General features: G+C 51.4%; 1 protein-coding gene across 1 annotated transcript in view; it reads left to right on the forward strand.

Moving 5' to 3' along the window:
• LOC121548874 (nuclear receptor coactivator 1-like) overlaps positions 1-14,463 on the forward strand; it is a 96,667-nt gene that overhangs the window by 76,324 nt on the left and 5,880 nt on the right. The window contains 17 exon segments of the mRNA XM_041860496.2: positions 2,451-2,557; positions 3,093-3,270; positions 5,011-5,190; positions 5,522-5,623; positions 6,042-6,182; positions 6,427-6,574; positions 6,810-7,890; positions 8,417-8,828; positions 9,000-9,155; positions 9,273-9,390; positions 11,130-11,298; positions 11,609-11,706; positions 11,708-11,894; positions 12,560-12,658; positions 13,150-13,537; positions 13,744-13,918; positions 14,229-14,415. Of these exon segments, the coding sequence (XP_041716430.2) occupies positions 2,451-2,557; positions 3,093-3,270; positions 5,011-5,190; positions 5,522-5,623; positions 6,042-6,182; positions 6,427-6,574; positions 6,810-7,890; positions 8,417-8,828; positions 9,000-9,155; positions 9,273-9,390; positions 11,130-11,298; positions 11,609-11,706; positions 11,708-11,894; positions 12,560-12,658; positions 13,150-13,537; positions 13,744-13,918; positions 14,229-14,415 (3,926 nt within the window).

Consider the following 14,463-nt stretch of genomic DNA (forward strand, 5'->3'; position numbering starts at 1 on the left):
ACGTCCCAACCGGCAGGCCTGCTGCAGGATATTAATGTCTCTGTGCCATAAAGTCCTCACCCAGCCCTGGTTGATTTGTCAATAACCTAATTACGGCGGGACTTTGTTGTGTTTTGTTTTTGGTTTCAGTTCTTGGCCTCCTGGAATAAAACATGTGATTCACAGTGATGTGCTCACTCGCCACCCTTATTTGAAGACCTGGGCACCGGCCAACCTCCGCTTCATAAATATACACTCCTCTCTGTTTGTTTCTCCCTGGAGAGGATACGGAGGAGACCGACTAGTGTGGTCGGGAGTACGGAGAAAAGTACCTCTGTTTCTCTTTTCCTCTTCCTCTCTCTCTCTCCTCTCATCTGTTCCCCGGCCTCTCCTCCAGCTGTTGGTTGGTTACTTGGTGGGCACAGGTCAGTACAGTGAGCTCTGCGTGCTGAAGTCACGCTTGTCGTGACCTACATTTTACATTTACATTTTAGTAATTTAGCAGACGCTCTTATCCAGAGCGACAATTAGTGCATTCATCTTATGATAACTAGGTGAGACAACATATCACAATCGTAGCAAGGCCTTTTTCCCTCAATAAAGTAGTTCTCAGCAAAGTCAGTGGTAGTAGTAAAAGACAAGTGCATTTAGTTATTTAAAAATAAAATATATGAAGGGGGTGGGGGCCGTCATTGGGATTTATTTAAGATAGTCTTTAAAGAGGTAGGGTTTCAGACGTTTTCGGAAGATGGGCAGAGACTCCCCTGTCCTGACGTTAAGGGGAAGCTTGTTCCCCATTGGGTTGCCAGGACAGAGAAGAGCTTTGACTGGGCTGAGCGGGAGCTGCCCTCCAGAAGGGGTGGGAGGGCCAAGAGACCAGAGGGGGCAGAACGGAGGACTCGAGGTGGTGTGTAGAGTTTGAGCCTGAAGTTCTGTGTGACTGGATCAGGTGTCACCGGCCAAGACTGGGCCCAGTGAGTGAGGAATGAGGGGGGCGAGGGTGGTGCTCTCCTCATTATGGTTGGAGGGTAGTCCTGCCCTGTGAGGAGCTGCAGTGGGACAGTTGAGGACAGTGTGGGGGGTGATAGGTACTGGATATTAATAATACAGCCTCTCTGACATCAGACTGTAGATTTAGAGCTAGCCCCAGAGACTTCTCTATTGTCCTCCCTTCCTTAAGCCCTTCCTCTTTCTCATGTATCTCTCATTCTTCTCCTTCATTTTGCTCACTTTTTTCTCTATATTTAGGCCTACTGTATTTTTCTTCCTACCCTCTCTCTCTCTCTCTCTCTCTCTCTCTCTCTCTCTCTCTCTCTCTCTCTCTCTCTCTCTCTCTCTCTCTCTCTCTCTCTCTCTCTCTCTCTGTCTCTCTCTCTGTCTCTCTCTCTCTCTCTCTCTTAGTCATACAGTAGTCTCTCTCTCTCTCTCTCTCTTTCTTAGTCATACAATAGTCTCTCTCTCTCTTAGTCATACAGCAGTCTCTCTCTCTCTCTCTCTCTCTCTCTCTTAGTCATATAGTAGTCTCTCTCTCTCTCTCTCTCTCTCTCTTAGTCATACAGTAGTCTCTCTCTCTCTCTCTTAGTCATATAGTAGTCTCTCTCTCTCTCTGTCTCTCTCTCTCTCTCTCTCTCTCTCTCTCTCTCTGTCAATCCTACATTACAGGAATGACATGTGATGGCAGGTCCGGCCCCTCTCTCTCTCTCTTCGATCCAGCTCAGTCCAGTTCTATGTATCTGTACTGTATTTCACCCTGCTGGCCTCAGGCACCAATCATCATCTCTCAGATCAGCGTCTTTCTCTCTGTCCTCGCCAGGGCCTGGCCAGGGCCTCAGCAGCCTATCATCAGGTCGTTGATCAGGAAGAGAAAAAACAATCACTTGACAATACACAGATCCACCATCCCCCTCCCTGGCTCTCTCCCTGGCTGCCTCCCTGGCTGCCTCTCCTCATCACTCTCTTTGGCCCTTTTTCTCCAAAGTAGAACCTTAAACCAGGTCCAAGAAGAGATTTGGGTCATTGTTGAATGGCTTTTTAAGAGTTTTTGACATTATGAGATATGCATCTACATGGGGTATGGTTTAATTATAAAACCTCCTCCAAGCAGAATAAACAGGCCGTTTCCTGCTTATTTCCAGTTGTTGGCTTTAGCTGCTGTACAGTACAGTATGCTGTAGTCATGTGCTGTGTTGAGTCCCGCTAACCCTTTGAGCGGGGCTGATGTCATCAGCACACAGTTCAGCAACAGCCCACACAGTTCATTATTCTCTATTGAATAATACCAGAGTCATTATGAGGGGAATAACGTATATAACAAGCTACTTAGGATTTATTACTTGGAATTACTAAGTCATTTCATAATGCCTATGTAACGTTTGATGTCAGTAAAATAAAGCAATGGCTGATCACCCCACGTTCAGTCCCCCCGTATTGAAACTGTTCCTAAGATCTGTGTGTGTGTTTGACCCATGCAGAGAAAGCAGCTCTGATGTCACCGGAAGACGAGGTGCAGAAGAGTGACATCTCGTCCAGTAGTCAGGGCATGGTGGAGAAGGAGGCTCTGGGGCCACTGCTGCTTGAGGTGAGTAAAACAATAAAGCTTGGTGGAATTTGAATTTCAGTGAGAGACACAGAAAGTACCCACTTATCCATTGATTGGATAATTCAGTAATGCCGCTTTCTAAAGCACAGGTACTTCTTATTGAGAAGATACTCATCTTATTGGTTGCTCATTAGTAAATACATGGGTAGTAATTCGATTGCACCTGCTCACAGTAGATTTATACAAAATTAGATAAAGTATTGTGTATGTTTTTGGGTAAAAGTAAAACTGCAATAATCCGGACGACGGCAATTTAGTTAGAATCTCTCTGTCTTCAGCATTTTCTCTGTATTGTCCAGAGTGATTCAGTGACAGTATGTATGGTTCTCAGGAGGTAGTTTCCCAGTGAGGCCTAGTGTCAGTATGCATGCCACATCAGTTCCTGGCCCACTTTCCCCCTGGCTGGGGCTGGGAGAGAGAGAGGCTAAGGTCCCCCCTTCTCCCTTTTTGTGTTCCCCTTCCTCCGGAGGTGTCCGTTTCACTCCTCTTTGTCCCTCCCTCTGTTTCGGGCCAGGCTCTGGACGGCTTCTTCTTTGTGGTGAACCGCGAGGGTGGGATCGTGTTTGTGTCGGAGAATGTGACGGGTTACCTAGGCTACACCCAGGAAGAGCTGATGAACTCCAGTGTCTACAGCATCCTCCATGTGGGAGACCACGGCGAGTTTGTCCGCAACTTGCTGCCCAAGAGCCTCGGTGAGGATGACAGTAGAGTGGATGAGAGGAGAGGGGATGAGATGAGGGAGGAGAGGATGGTGAAGGAAGGGGAGGAGGGGAGGGGAGGAGAGGTGGAAGGAGAGGATGGTGAAGGAAGGGGAGGAGGGGAGGGAGGAGAGGTGGAAGGAGAGGATGGTGAAGGAAGGGGAGGAGGGGAGGGGGAGAGGTGGAAGGAGAGGATGGTGAAGGAAGGGGGAGGAGGGGAGGGTAGGAGAGGTGGAAGGAGAGGATGGTGAAGGAAGGGGAGGAGGGGAGGGTAGGAGAGGTGGAAGGAGAGGGATGGTGAAGGAAGGGGAGGAGGGGAGGGGAGGAGAGGTGGAAGGAGAGGATGGTGAAGGGAAGGGGAGGAGGGGGAGGAGGGGAGGGTAGGAGAGGTGGAAGGAGAGGATGGTGAGGGGAGGGGAGGAGAGGTGGAAGGAGAGGATGGTGAAGGAAGGGGAGGAGGGGAGGGGAGGAGAGGTGGAAGGAGAGGATGGTGAAGGAAGGGGAGGAGGGGAGGGTAGGAGAGGTGGAAGGAGAGGATGGTGAAGGAAGGGGAGGAGTGGAGGGTAGGAGAGGTGGAAGGAGAGGATGGTGAAGGAAGGGGAGGAGGGGAAGGTAGGAGAGGTGGAAGGAGAGGATGGTGAAGGGAGGGGAGGGGAGGAGAGGTGGAAGGAGAGGATGGTGAAGGAAGGGGAGGAGGGGAGGGTAGGAGAGGTGGAAGGAGAGGATGAGAGGCGAGGGATCAGAGGAATAGAGAGAAGGACAAAGAAAGAGGGGTGGAAGTCGAGTAGGCGGAAATGACTAGGAGATGAGGAAGGAGATGAGGATGGAGATGAGGAAGGAGATGAGGAAGAAAGGAGAAGAAAAACATGATAAAGGGGAGATGAAAGACAGGTAAGAGAGAAGGGGATCAATCAAATGTATTTTATAAAGCCCTTTTTACATCAGCAGTTGTCACAAAGTGCTATACAGAAACCCAGCCTAAAACCCCAAAGAACATGCGATGCGAATGTAGAAGCACGGTGGCTAGGAACAACTCCCTAGAAAGGCAGGAACCTAGGAAGAAACCTAGAGAGGAACCAGGCTCTGAGGGGCGGCCAGTCCTCTTCTGGCTGTGCCGGGTGGAGATTATAAGAGTACATGGCCATTAAGGAAGGAGAGGAGGTAAAAGAGGAGAGGAATCTCTGCTATAGGTACAGTATCATAGCTGTCACAGATCATGTGACAGCTATAAGAGCATAGTAACCAGGAGTCAACAGAGGGTCAGTGTCCCATGAAGCCCCCAGTAAACCCTCTCTATATAGACTAGGCAAGGCAGGATGGGTTAATACCAGCAGAGGTTAACAGGTCAACTACCTACCTGCCTGCCTGTCTTCAGTTCAAACTCACTAGACCCTCACTACTACCCACTCACAATCTGTCTTTCTTGTTTATTCTGTCTTTATCCCCCTTCTCTCTTTGTCTAAATTGTATATATTTTCTATCTCTCTCTCTACCCCAGATATGTCATCCCTGTCTCTGTTCAAACCATCATTATTACATCACACACATTGGTTTTACCTGCCTCTGTCATCCTCTGTCTCCCACATCCTTTCTTTTCTCGCTCTCTTCTCACACGCTCTTCTGTATGTCCTGTGTGATGGTTTGTGTCCCCGTTCCTAATGACGTGTGTCTGTCTCTACCGTTACTGATGTTGTGTGCGTGTGTGTGTGTGCGCATGTGCGCGTGCGTGTGTAGTAAACGGGGTGCCGTGGCCCCAGGAGCAGAGTCGGAGGAACAGTCACACGTTTAACTGCCGGATGCTAAAGAGGCCTCCTGATGAGGTGGACTCGGAGAACCAGGAGGCACGACAGCAGTACGACATCATGCAGTGTTTCACTGTCTCCCAGCCCAAAGCCATGCAGGAGGAGGGAGATGGTGAGCACACACACACGTATACATACAGCTTACTGTACATACACAGATACATGCCAGGTATGCACACAGATGTTTACATACACACTCATGCCATACATATTCAAAAAGGTGTGGCAGCAACATGACATCACGCTAGTCTTTACCTTGTCTTCCTAACTAGAGCCGTATAGAGTTAGACACTTTGACGCCCTGCGTATTACAGCTAACACACACACACACACACACACAGTCACACACACACACACACAGTCACACACACACAGTCACACACGCACACATGTTAGAGGCTTAACTCTGACCTCTCCTGAACTTTGATCGGTGTTGTGCTCAGACCTGCAGAGCTGCCTGATCTGCATAGCCTGCCCGATGCCCCACCCCCAGCAGCTCCCCACCATCAGCACTGAGTCCTTCATCACCAAACAGGACCCCACAGGTATTAACCCCTGACCGCTCACCTTTTACCTCTCAACTCTACCCTCTCACACAAACACTCCATACACACACACACTCTCCAATGTGTGGATTAGAGAGCTTTCGTGTTGCGCCAGAAGGTGGACTAAGTGGAGAGTGGTACACGATAAACAGGCTTGTTGGTAAACCTACCTAGAGAGGACAGGCAAGGACGGGGTTTCAGCTCTCACTACTACTGTACTTTACATCTAACCTCATAATGGACCGCCACCTGGGTTTTAACATCGAGCCTCGGCATCTCTTGTTACTGATGTGTGTGTGTGTGTGTGTGTGTGTGTGTGTGTGTGTGTGTGTGTGTGTGTGTGTGTGTGTGTGTGTGTGTGTGTGTGTGTGTGTGTGTGTGTGTGTGTCTGTGTCTGTGTCTGTGTCTGTGTCTCCAGGAAAGATCATCTCCATAGAGACCAGTGCTCTGCGGGCGACAGGGCGACCGGGCTGGGAGGATCTTGTCAGGAAGTGCATCTACGCCTTCTTCCAGCCACAGGGCAAAGAACCCTCCCACGCCAAGAAGCTGCTCCACGAGGGTGAGGAGAGGGGGAGTGGGGAGTGGGGAGAGAAGGCAAGGATGAAGAAGAGAAGGTGGGAGGAAGCGAATATGGGGAAGAGAGAGGGGAAAGATAAACTTTCTCAATAATTAGGCTGTAACAACAAACTACAGTGGTACCATTGCAAAAAAACGTTGTTGTTTTTTTCGCCTTCTTTTATTTGGTAAAGAATGCCACAATGATAAGTAGCTCAATTGTTGTTTGTGCATGTGTGTGTTGACAGTGATGACCCATGGCACGGCCATCAGTCCTCTTTACCGGTTCAACCTGAGCGATGGGACCCCCCTCAGCGCTCAGACACGCTGCAAGTTCTGCTGCCCCCCCAACCACGACGTTCAGCCCTTCATCATGGGCATTCACACTATTGACAGGTGACGTACACACAACCGCACACGCACGCATGAACACACACACTGGCAAGTCATGTGGAACATGTAGAATATATGTCTTTATTGCCAATCAACACTGGTTGGAATGGTAGGAATTGACAGGATAGTATGGCTGATAGGAATGTGTTTTTGTGCCAACAATGTAAACAGACAATACATATCCAGAATATTTCTCTCACTCATCTGATGTTTTGCTCTTGTTTTCCTTCTCTTGTAGGGAACACAACACTGCTAGCTCTCAGGAAAACACTAACTCCAGCCTTCTACTGACCCATAGGAGCCCTGCTCCCTCCCAGCCCTCCCACTCCCCTGACCTCCCCCCGGGCAGCGAGGCCAGCCAAGCCCCAGGCCCCACCTCGAGCCTCCATCTCAACAACGGCAACAGCTCCGGCACCACCGCCCCCACCACACCCACCAGCCATTCAGCAGGGTACCTGACGTCCAACCGGATGTATCCTCAGCAGGTCAACAGCCCCTCGCCCCTGGGCAGGCCCCCCAGGGGCAGTCCGGGGCTGGGCGGCAGCCCGCGTGTCCCAGGGAACCCCTTTTCCCCTTCCACCTCTGGCCTGCACTCTCCGGCAGGGTCCCTGGGAGGTGGAGGTGGTGGCGGGGGTGGTGGAATCCTCAGCAGGCAGCACTCTGGTGGGGACAGTGGAGCAAGGACCCCTCTGGGTTTCTCCCTGCCCTCCCCTTTACCTCAGAGGCAGGCCAGCACCCCCACCAGCTCACCAGCGTGCCCTCCCCCCGCCAAGCCCCCCGAGGGAGGAGGAGGAGGTGGGGGAGTAGATGACCTGGCTAAAGGAAAACTAGGGTGGAACGCCAAACTCAACCAGCTCCTGGACAACGGTGGAGTGGGGCCGCCTAGGGACCCCAAAAACACTTCTCCCCACCCTAACACCCACCCCACCAAACCCACCTCCACCCCTCAGTGCCCGGCCTCACACAGCACGCTGACGGAGCGCCACAAGATCCTCCACCGCCTCCTGCAGGACAGCAGCCCGGCCGAGGGCGGCAACAGCAAGGAGTCTGAGATCAAGAAGGAGCCCCCTACCAGCCCTGCCACCGCCAACCCCAACGGACCCTCCACCACCCCTCAGGACCACCAGCTGCTGCGCTTCCTCCTGGACACGGATGAGAAGGACCTGGGAGACCTGCCCCCTCCGGCCGCTCTCAGTCTGCAGACGGTCAGGGTCAAGACTGAGAAGAGGGCCAGCGGGGACACTACGCCCTGCGCTGCAGCCTGCCCCAAACCCAGCCCCAAACCCAGCCCTGCAGACAGCAGACCGTCCAGAGACCCGGTACTGTCTGCAGCCCTACTCCTCCCCCTACCTCTGCGGTCTACAGCTCACACCTCATACACAGTCTTTGTAGTATCCAGATGCAGCAAGATCACGTCCCAGACATGCAGACCTCTCAGACAGTTTAAGTTTGGGGTTATGGTTAAGGTTAGTGTTAAGATTTTAGGGTTAGGGCCGGGAGTTAGGATTAGGGACTTCTAGGACTTCTGTTGCTGTGGTGGTCACAGTGTCTGGAACGTGAGAGTGGCTGGCTGGCTGAGTGGATGCTGCTGCTGCCTTCTAAAGGGAGCATGTGATTCGCTGCTGTATTTGTTCTATTTACGTTGAGCCCATAGTAACACTCCCTCATTGCCCTCTTAAATCAGGAGCTAGTTGTGATGATTTGTGGCCCCTGCTCTTCAACTTTGTCTCTCTCCAGCACAGAGCTTCTAGCAGCAGCCTTTGAAGTTCTTTGACCTTTACTCTCTTTCCCTGTCCCTCTCTCTTGCTCCCCCCCTCCCTTTCATTATTTCCCTCTCTCTCTCAGTTCCTCAGTGGACCTGCTGACCTGGACCCTCTCAGCCAGCTGCTGCCCACCCTCAGGGGCCCCGCAGGGGCCAAGCAGGGCAGCGAGGAGCAGGGTGGTCCCCAAACCCAGGCCCTGTCGTCCCATAGCCAAACCCAACCTCAACAACGGCTCCACAGCCCCAGACTCCAATCACCTCTTCAACCCAAACCTCAGAACCATTTCCAGCTCCAATCCCCTACTCAGCTCCAGCTCCAGGCCCAGAACCAGCTTCAGTCCCCTACCCAGCTTCAGTCCCCTACCCAGCTTCAGTCCCCTACCCAGCTTCAGTCCCCTACACAGCTTCAGTCCCCTACCCAACTCCAGCCCGGTGAGGCCAACATTCCCAGGGCCGTGACTGTGAAGAGGGAGCCTCCCGGAACACCAAGCCGAGGTACAGCAGGAATAAAGGGGATCAAGGGTCAGGGGTGAGGGGTCACGATAAGGGTCAGAGGGTGAGAGGCCCCTGACTCCACACACCACTGTATGCTGCCTGTTTTCGTTTTTAGTGTGGCCCCCCAGGAAAGGACTGGTCCTGACCGTGTGTCTATTTGTGACTGTGCAGGGCTCACTGATGGCTCCAGCCTGCAGAACCAGTCACACTTTGACTTCTTCAGCCCCAGCCAGAGACCGGGACAAGCGGAGCTCTTCCAGACAGCCAAAGACAGCAGCAGCCCCTTTACAGAGTCTGGACTCATGAACTCATTCAACTCCAACACCGGTATGAACCAGAATACGCTTCTATCAAATAAGCCTATATCAATATCTGGAATTCTATCATTATTACATAATAAAATGGGATCTAAGGTTTAGTTGTTTGTGTTGTGCTGTCCTCCAGTGATGTCTAAGATGGAGACAGACTCTCAGCAGTTCCAGACCCTGGCCCTGACTGAGACTGTGTCCTTTGATGGAGGCATGGGAAACACTGTGCAAGCCCTTCTGGCCTCCCCTCAGGAGTGAGTATAGTACACTGCTCAAAAAAATAAAGGGAACACTTAAACAACACAATGTAACTCCAAGTCAATCACACTTCTGTGAAATCAAACTGTCCACTTAGGAAGCAACACTGATTGACAATCAATTTCACATGCTGTTGTGCAAATGGAATAGACAACAGGTGGAAATTATAGGCAATTAGCAAGACACCCCCAATAAAGGACTGGTTTTGCAGGTGGTGACCACAGACCACTTCTCAGTTCCTATGCTTCCTGGCTGATGTTTTGGTCACTTTTGAATGCTGGCGGTGCTTTCACTCTAGTGGTAGCATGAGACGGAGTCTACAACCCACACAAGTGGCTCAGGTAGTGCAGCTCATCCAGGATGGCACATCAATGCGAGCTGTGGCAAGAAGGTTTGCTGTGTCTGTCAGCGTAGTGTCCAGAGCATGGAGGCGCTACCAGGAGACAGGCCAGTACATCAGGAGACGTGGAGGAGGCTGTAGGAGGGCAACAACCCAGCAGACTGCTACCTCCGCCTTTGTGCAAGGAGGAGCAGGAGGAGCACTGCCAGAGCCCTGCAAAATGACCTCCAGCAGGCCACAAATGTGCATGTGTCTGCTCAAACGGTCAGAAACAGACTCCATGAGGGTGGTATGAGGGCCCGACGTCCACAGGTGGGGGTTGTGCTTACAGCCCAACACCGTGCAGGACGTTTGGCATTTGCCAGAGAACACCAAGATTGGCAAATTCGCCACTGGCGCCCTGTGCTCTTCACAGATGAAAGCAGGTTCACACTGAGCACATGTGACAGACGTGACAGAGTCTGGAGACGCCGTGGAGAACGTTCTGCTGCCTGCAACATCCTCCAGAATGACCGGTTTGGCGGTGGGTCAGTCATGGTGTGGGGTGGCATTTCTTTGGGGGCCGCACAGCCCTCCATGTGCTCGCCAGAGGTAGCCTGACTGCCATTAGGTACCGAGATGAGATCATCAGACCCCTTGTGAGACCATATGCTGGTGCGGTTGGCCCTGGGTTCCTCCTAATGCAAGACAATGCTAGACCTCATGTGGCTGGAGTGTGTCAGCAGTTCCTGCAAGAGGAAGGCATTGATGCTATGGACTGGCCCGCCCGCTACCCAGACCTGAATCCAATTGAGCACATCTGGGACATCATGTCTCGCTCCATCCACCAACGCCACGTTGCACCACAGACTGTCCAGGAGTTGGCGGATGCTTTAGTCCAGGTCTGGGAGGAGATCCCTCAGGAGACCATCCGCCACCTCATCAGGAGCATGCCCAGGCGTTGTAGAGAGGTCATACAGGCACGTGGAGGCCACACACACTACTGAGCCTCATTTTGACTTGTTTTAAGGACATTACATAAAAGTTGGATCAGCCTGTAGTGTGGTTTTCCACTTTAATTTTGAGTGTGACTCCAAATCCAGACCTCCATGGGTTGATAAATTTGATTTCCATTGATAATTTGTGTGATTTTGTTGTCAGCACATTCAACTATGTAAAGAAAAAAGTATTTAATAAGATTATTTCATTCATTCAGATCTAGGATGTGTTATTTTAGTGTTCCCTTAATTTTTTTGAGCAGTGTACTTCTATGTAGAAACACACAGACACATACATTCCTCATTGCTCACATTCCAATGCACAGGCACACAGAAACAAACCTTGCACATATTTACATTGCATAGACACACTCCCATGTTCCTGACTCTGCCCCCTTTCCCCCTGTGTGTGGAGCAGGCAGTGTGTCCCGTGCCCGCTGGATGAGCTGCTGTGTCCCCCCACCACCTCCGAGGGGCGTAACGACGAGAAGGCCCTCCTGGACCAGCTGGTGTCCTTCCTGAGTGGCACAGACGAGAGCGAGCTGGCAGAGCTGGACAGAGCCCTTGGGATCGACAAGCTGGTGCAGGTGAGGGTACCGGAGGAGGAGAATAATAATAGATTGCATTTGTCTTTTTTAAGTGTTGCAAGTGTTATCTATATAAGGAAAAGGACAGGCACTGGCATGCAACCTGATTCTACTACACTACAGAGCTGAATGGGTGTTAAATATAGAGAGTGAATTGAAATTCATGTCCAAAGCACCACAGAATAGTTTCTTTCCATCAGTACAGTAGTGCAATCATCGATGCATGCTTATCGTAATGATTTGCTTGGTCCTGAGGTGTTTGTTGGACTGTAATTAACCCAGTATTGACCCTGTCCATTCCTCTCCCCAGGGCGGCTGCTTCGACCCCATCCCTCAACGGTTCCCCTCCCAGCCCCCTGCAACCACCCCCATCTCCATGGACCCCAAGCTGCCCAGCTACCGCTCTCAGTTCAGCACCGGCCCCCCTGCCCAGTTCCCTCCAGAGATACCAGGGGTGCAGAGTATGGGGGGCCTTCGCTGGGGGCATGATACTGAGGCCTGGCATGGGCAGAGCGCCTGGCATGGCCAACCAGCTCCGGCTGCCACCCAACCAGCTGAGGTTACAGCTGCAACAGAGGCTGCAGGGCCCACAGCAGGTAGGATGGGCTGGGCAAAGCGGGTACATCAGGGGTGGCAAGCTTTTGTTCCAACACAGCCCTAACACACCAGATTAAGCTAAATTAAACCAGGTGTGTGCACTCTCTGAGCAGTAAATGGATCAGTTAAGTGCCAGAGGTAGAACTCAGAAATCCAACAGACACTTACCTACCCAGGCTGGCCCACTCCCCTGGTCCACCTTTCTAATGTGGGCGTAGTTGATTCCTCTCCTCTATACAGGAGGGGGTGAGCTTTAATGGGCCTTGTTGATGTTAATGAAGCCTGTGTCACGCAGCGTTGCCTTTTAATCCCAGTCAGAGCCAGTGCTCGTTAAACACTGGCTTAGCAATAGTAAATCTCCCACCTGGCCGGCCAGGCAGCCCTGCATTGTGTTAATGTGCCATTGTGTTGTGTGGAGAGCCTCCTACGCTCCATTATGGTACAGCAGAACAAACACAGGGGAACTAAATATCTCTATCGGGTATTGAGATCCCATCTCCATTTTCCTCTCAATCAGTTCTCTTCTCAACAGTCCCTTTTCTCTCTCATCTCTCTATCATTTAAACTCTTGAGTCCGCTCCCTCCCTCCTCTATCAGTCGTGTGACTCACTCCCCCTCTCTCTCCCTCTCTCCCCCTCTCTCCCCCTCTCTCCCCCTCTCTCAGCTGCAGAACAGGCTGGCTGCCATGAGCCAGTTCCCAGGGGAAGCTCACGTTGCCATGGGGATGCGTCAGGGCGTGCAGCAGCCTCAGATGCCATCTCAGGTGAGTGTTTCTGGGGAACTCACAATAATAATAATAATAATAATAATAATAATAATAATATGCCATTTAGCAGACGCTTTTATCCAAAGCGACTTACAGTCATGCGTGCATACATTTTTGTGTATGGGTGGTCCCGGGGATCGAACCCACTACCCTGGCGTTACAAGCGCCGTGCTCTACCAGCTGAGCTACAGAGGACCACAATCATGTGCTCACGCTTCCTTCTCTCTTGTTCTCCTTTTTTCTCTCTCTCTCTTTCGGCGTGGCGTGTATTGAGTAAGTCCTAAGCATCGTAGCTAATTATACTGAATGATTAGTATGAAAACTAAGTGCCTGTTCTCTTCTCCAACCCCCAATCCCTCTCCCTCTCTCTGACTGAGGTGCCTTCCAGTCTATTTCAGATGGTCTAGTTAATTTGGGAAACTATGAGGGCTGTTTTGCAGACAGAAAGCATATCCAATAAGTCCCCTATTTTCTCTCTGTCCCTGCAGCCACCTCTAAACGCCCAGATGCTGGCCCAGAGGCAGCGGGAGCTCTATAGCTTCCAGCACCGCCAGAGGCAGCTCCTGCAGCAGAAGGTCATGTTGATGAGGCAGGGCATGGGGGGCGGGGGGCCTATGGGGGCCACCAGGGGACAAAAAGGACCCCAGCCACAGCAACAACAGTTTGGCTACCCTCCAAGCTACAGCCCCATGCCAGGGAACCCACCCAGCTCCCCCAGCCTCTTCAACCCCATGGGAGGGACCCAGGATCCTAAGCTGTCGGGCCAGGGCCCTATGGGCAGCCAGGCAACTATGATGGGGGGGATGCAGGGACAGTTTGGGGGGGCGGTGAACTCGGCGGTGCAGCTTGTGCTCTTCCAGCAGTTTGGAGGACCGGGTGAGTGACTAGGCTACCTGGGTATCCACCATAATCACTGTCTCTATAACATCCGAAATTGTCATTACAATGTGCTGTTAATATCGATATCAAAATAGCATATCATGTGCTGACATAGTCAATATTAAAATGTAATTTACAGTAGTGTGCAGACAGGATCAATATGAAAATGTTCTAACACTATCTCTTTGTCCGTCTCCTCAAAGGTATGGTCCAGCAAGGAGACCCCTCATTCCCTCCAGAGCTCAGCCCCACCAGTCCCCTGCTGTCCCCTCAGAACTCCACCTCCCAGAGTCCTCTGCTCCAGCAGACCCAGCCTCCTCCTGGGTACCAAACACCTGACATGAAGAGTTGGCAGCAAGCTGGCATGGGCAGCAACAGGTGAGGTGGCCAGAGCCATGCCTGTGTAAATGTGTAAATTGCATAGTCTGTTATTGACTTGTTATTTACATAGAAATTACACGGTCAGATGGTTATTACATAATTACTTGTTTGTTTCTTAGAGGATTCTTTCTAACAATCACTTGTGTAACATTATACCAGATGTGTTCAATTATTTGAAGTGAAGAAGGTACTAAAATTAAGCAGCTGCTTCTATATAATTTCATAGTAATTATAATGACCAGATATAGCAACTGAAAGAAGAGTGTACATAAAGCCACTGGTATCATGACTGTTCTGTCTGTGTCAGCTTGTTCAGCCAGTCTGGTCAGACGACGCCCCAGGCCTTTGGACAACAGGGGGTCTACAACAACATGAGTATCACCGTGTCAATGGCAGGAGGCTCAGGGGGGGTGGGCTCGCTACCTTCCATAGGACCACCTGTTGGCATGGGCAACAGTAACCTTGGCGACATCAACTCCATGTGTAACGATCAGGTGAGGGTGCCACACCTGATGTCAGCCGCTTCAACTTAGAAGTCGAGT

The sequence above is a fragment of the Coregonus clupeaformis genome, chromosome 33 (assembly GCF_020615455.1).
Source record: "Coregonus clupeaformis isolate EN_2021a chromosome 33, ASM2061545v1, whole genome shotgun sequence".
Lineage (NCBI taxonomy): Eukaryota > Metazoa > Chordata > Actinopteri > Salmoniformes > Salmonidae > Coregonus > Coregonus clupeaformis.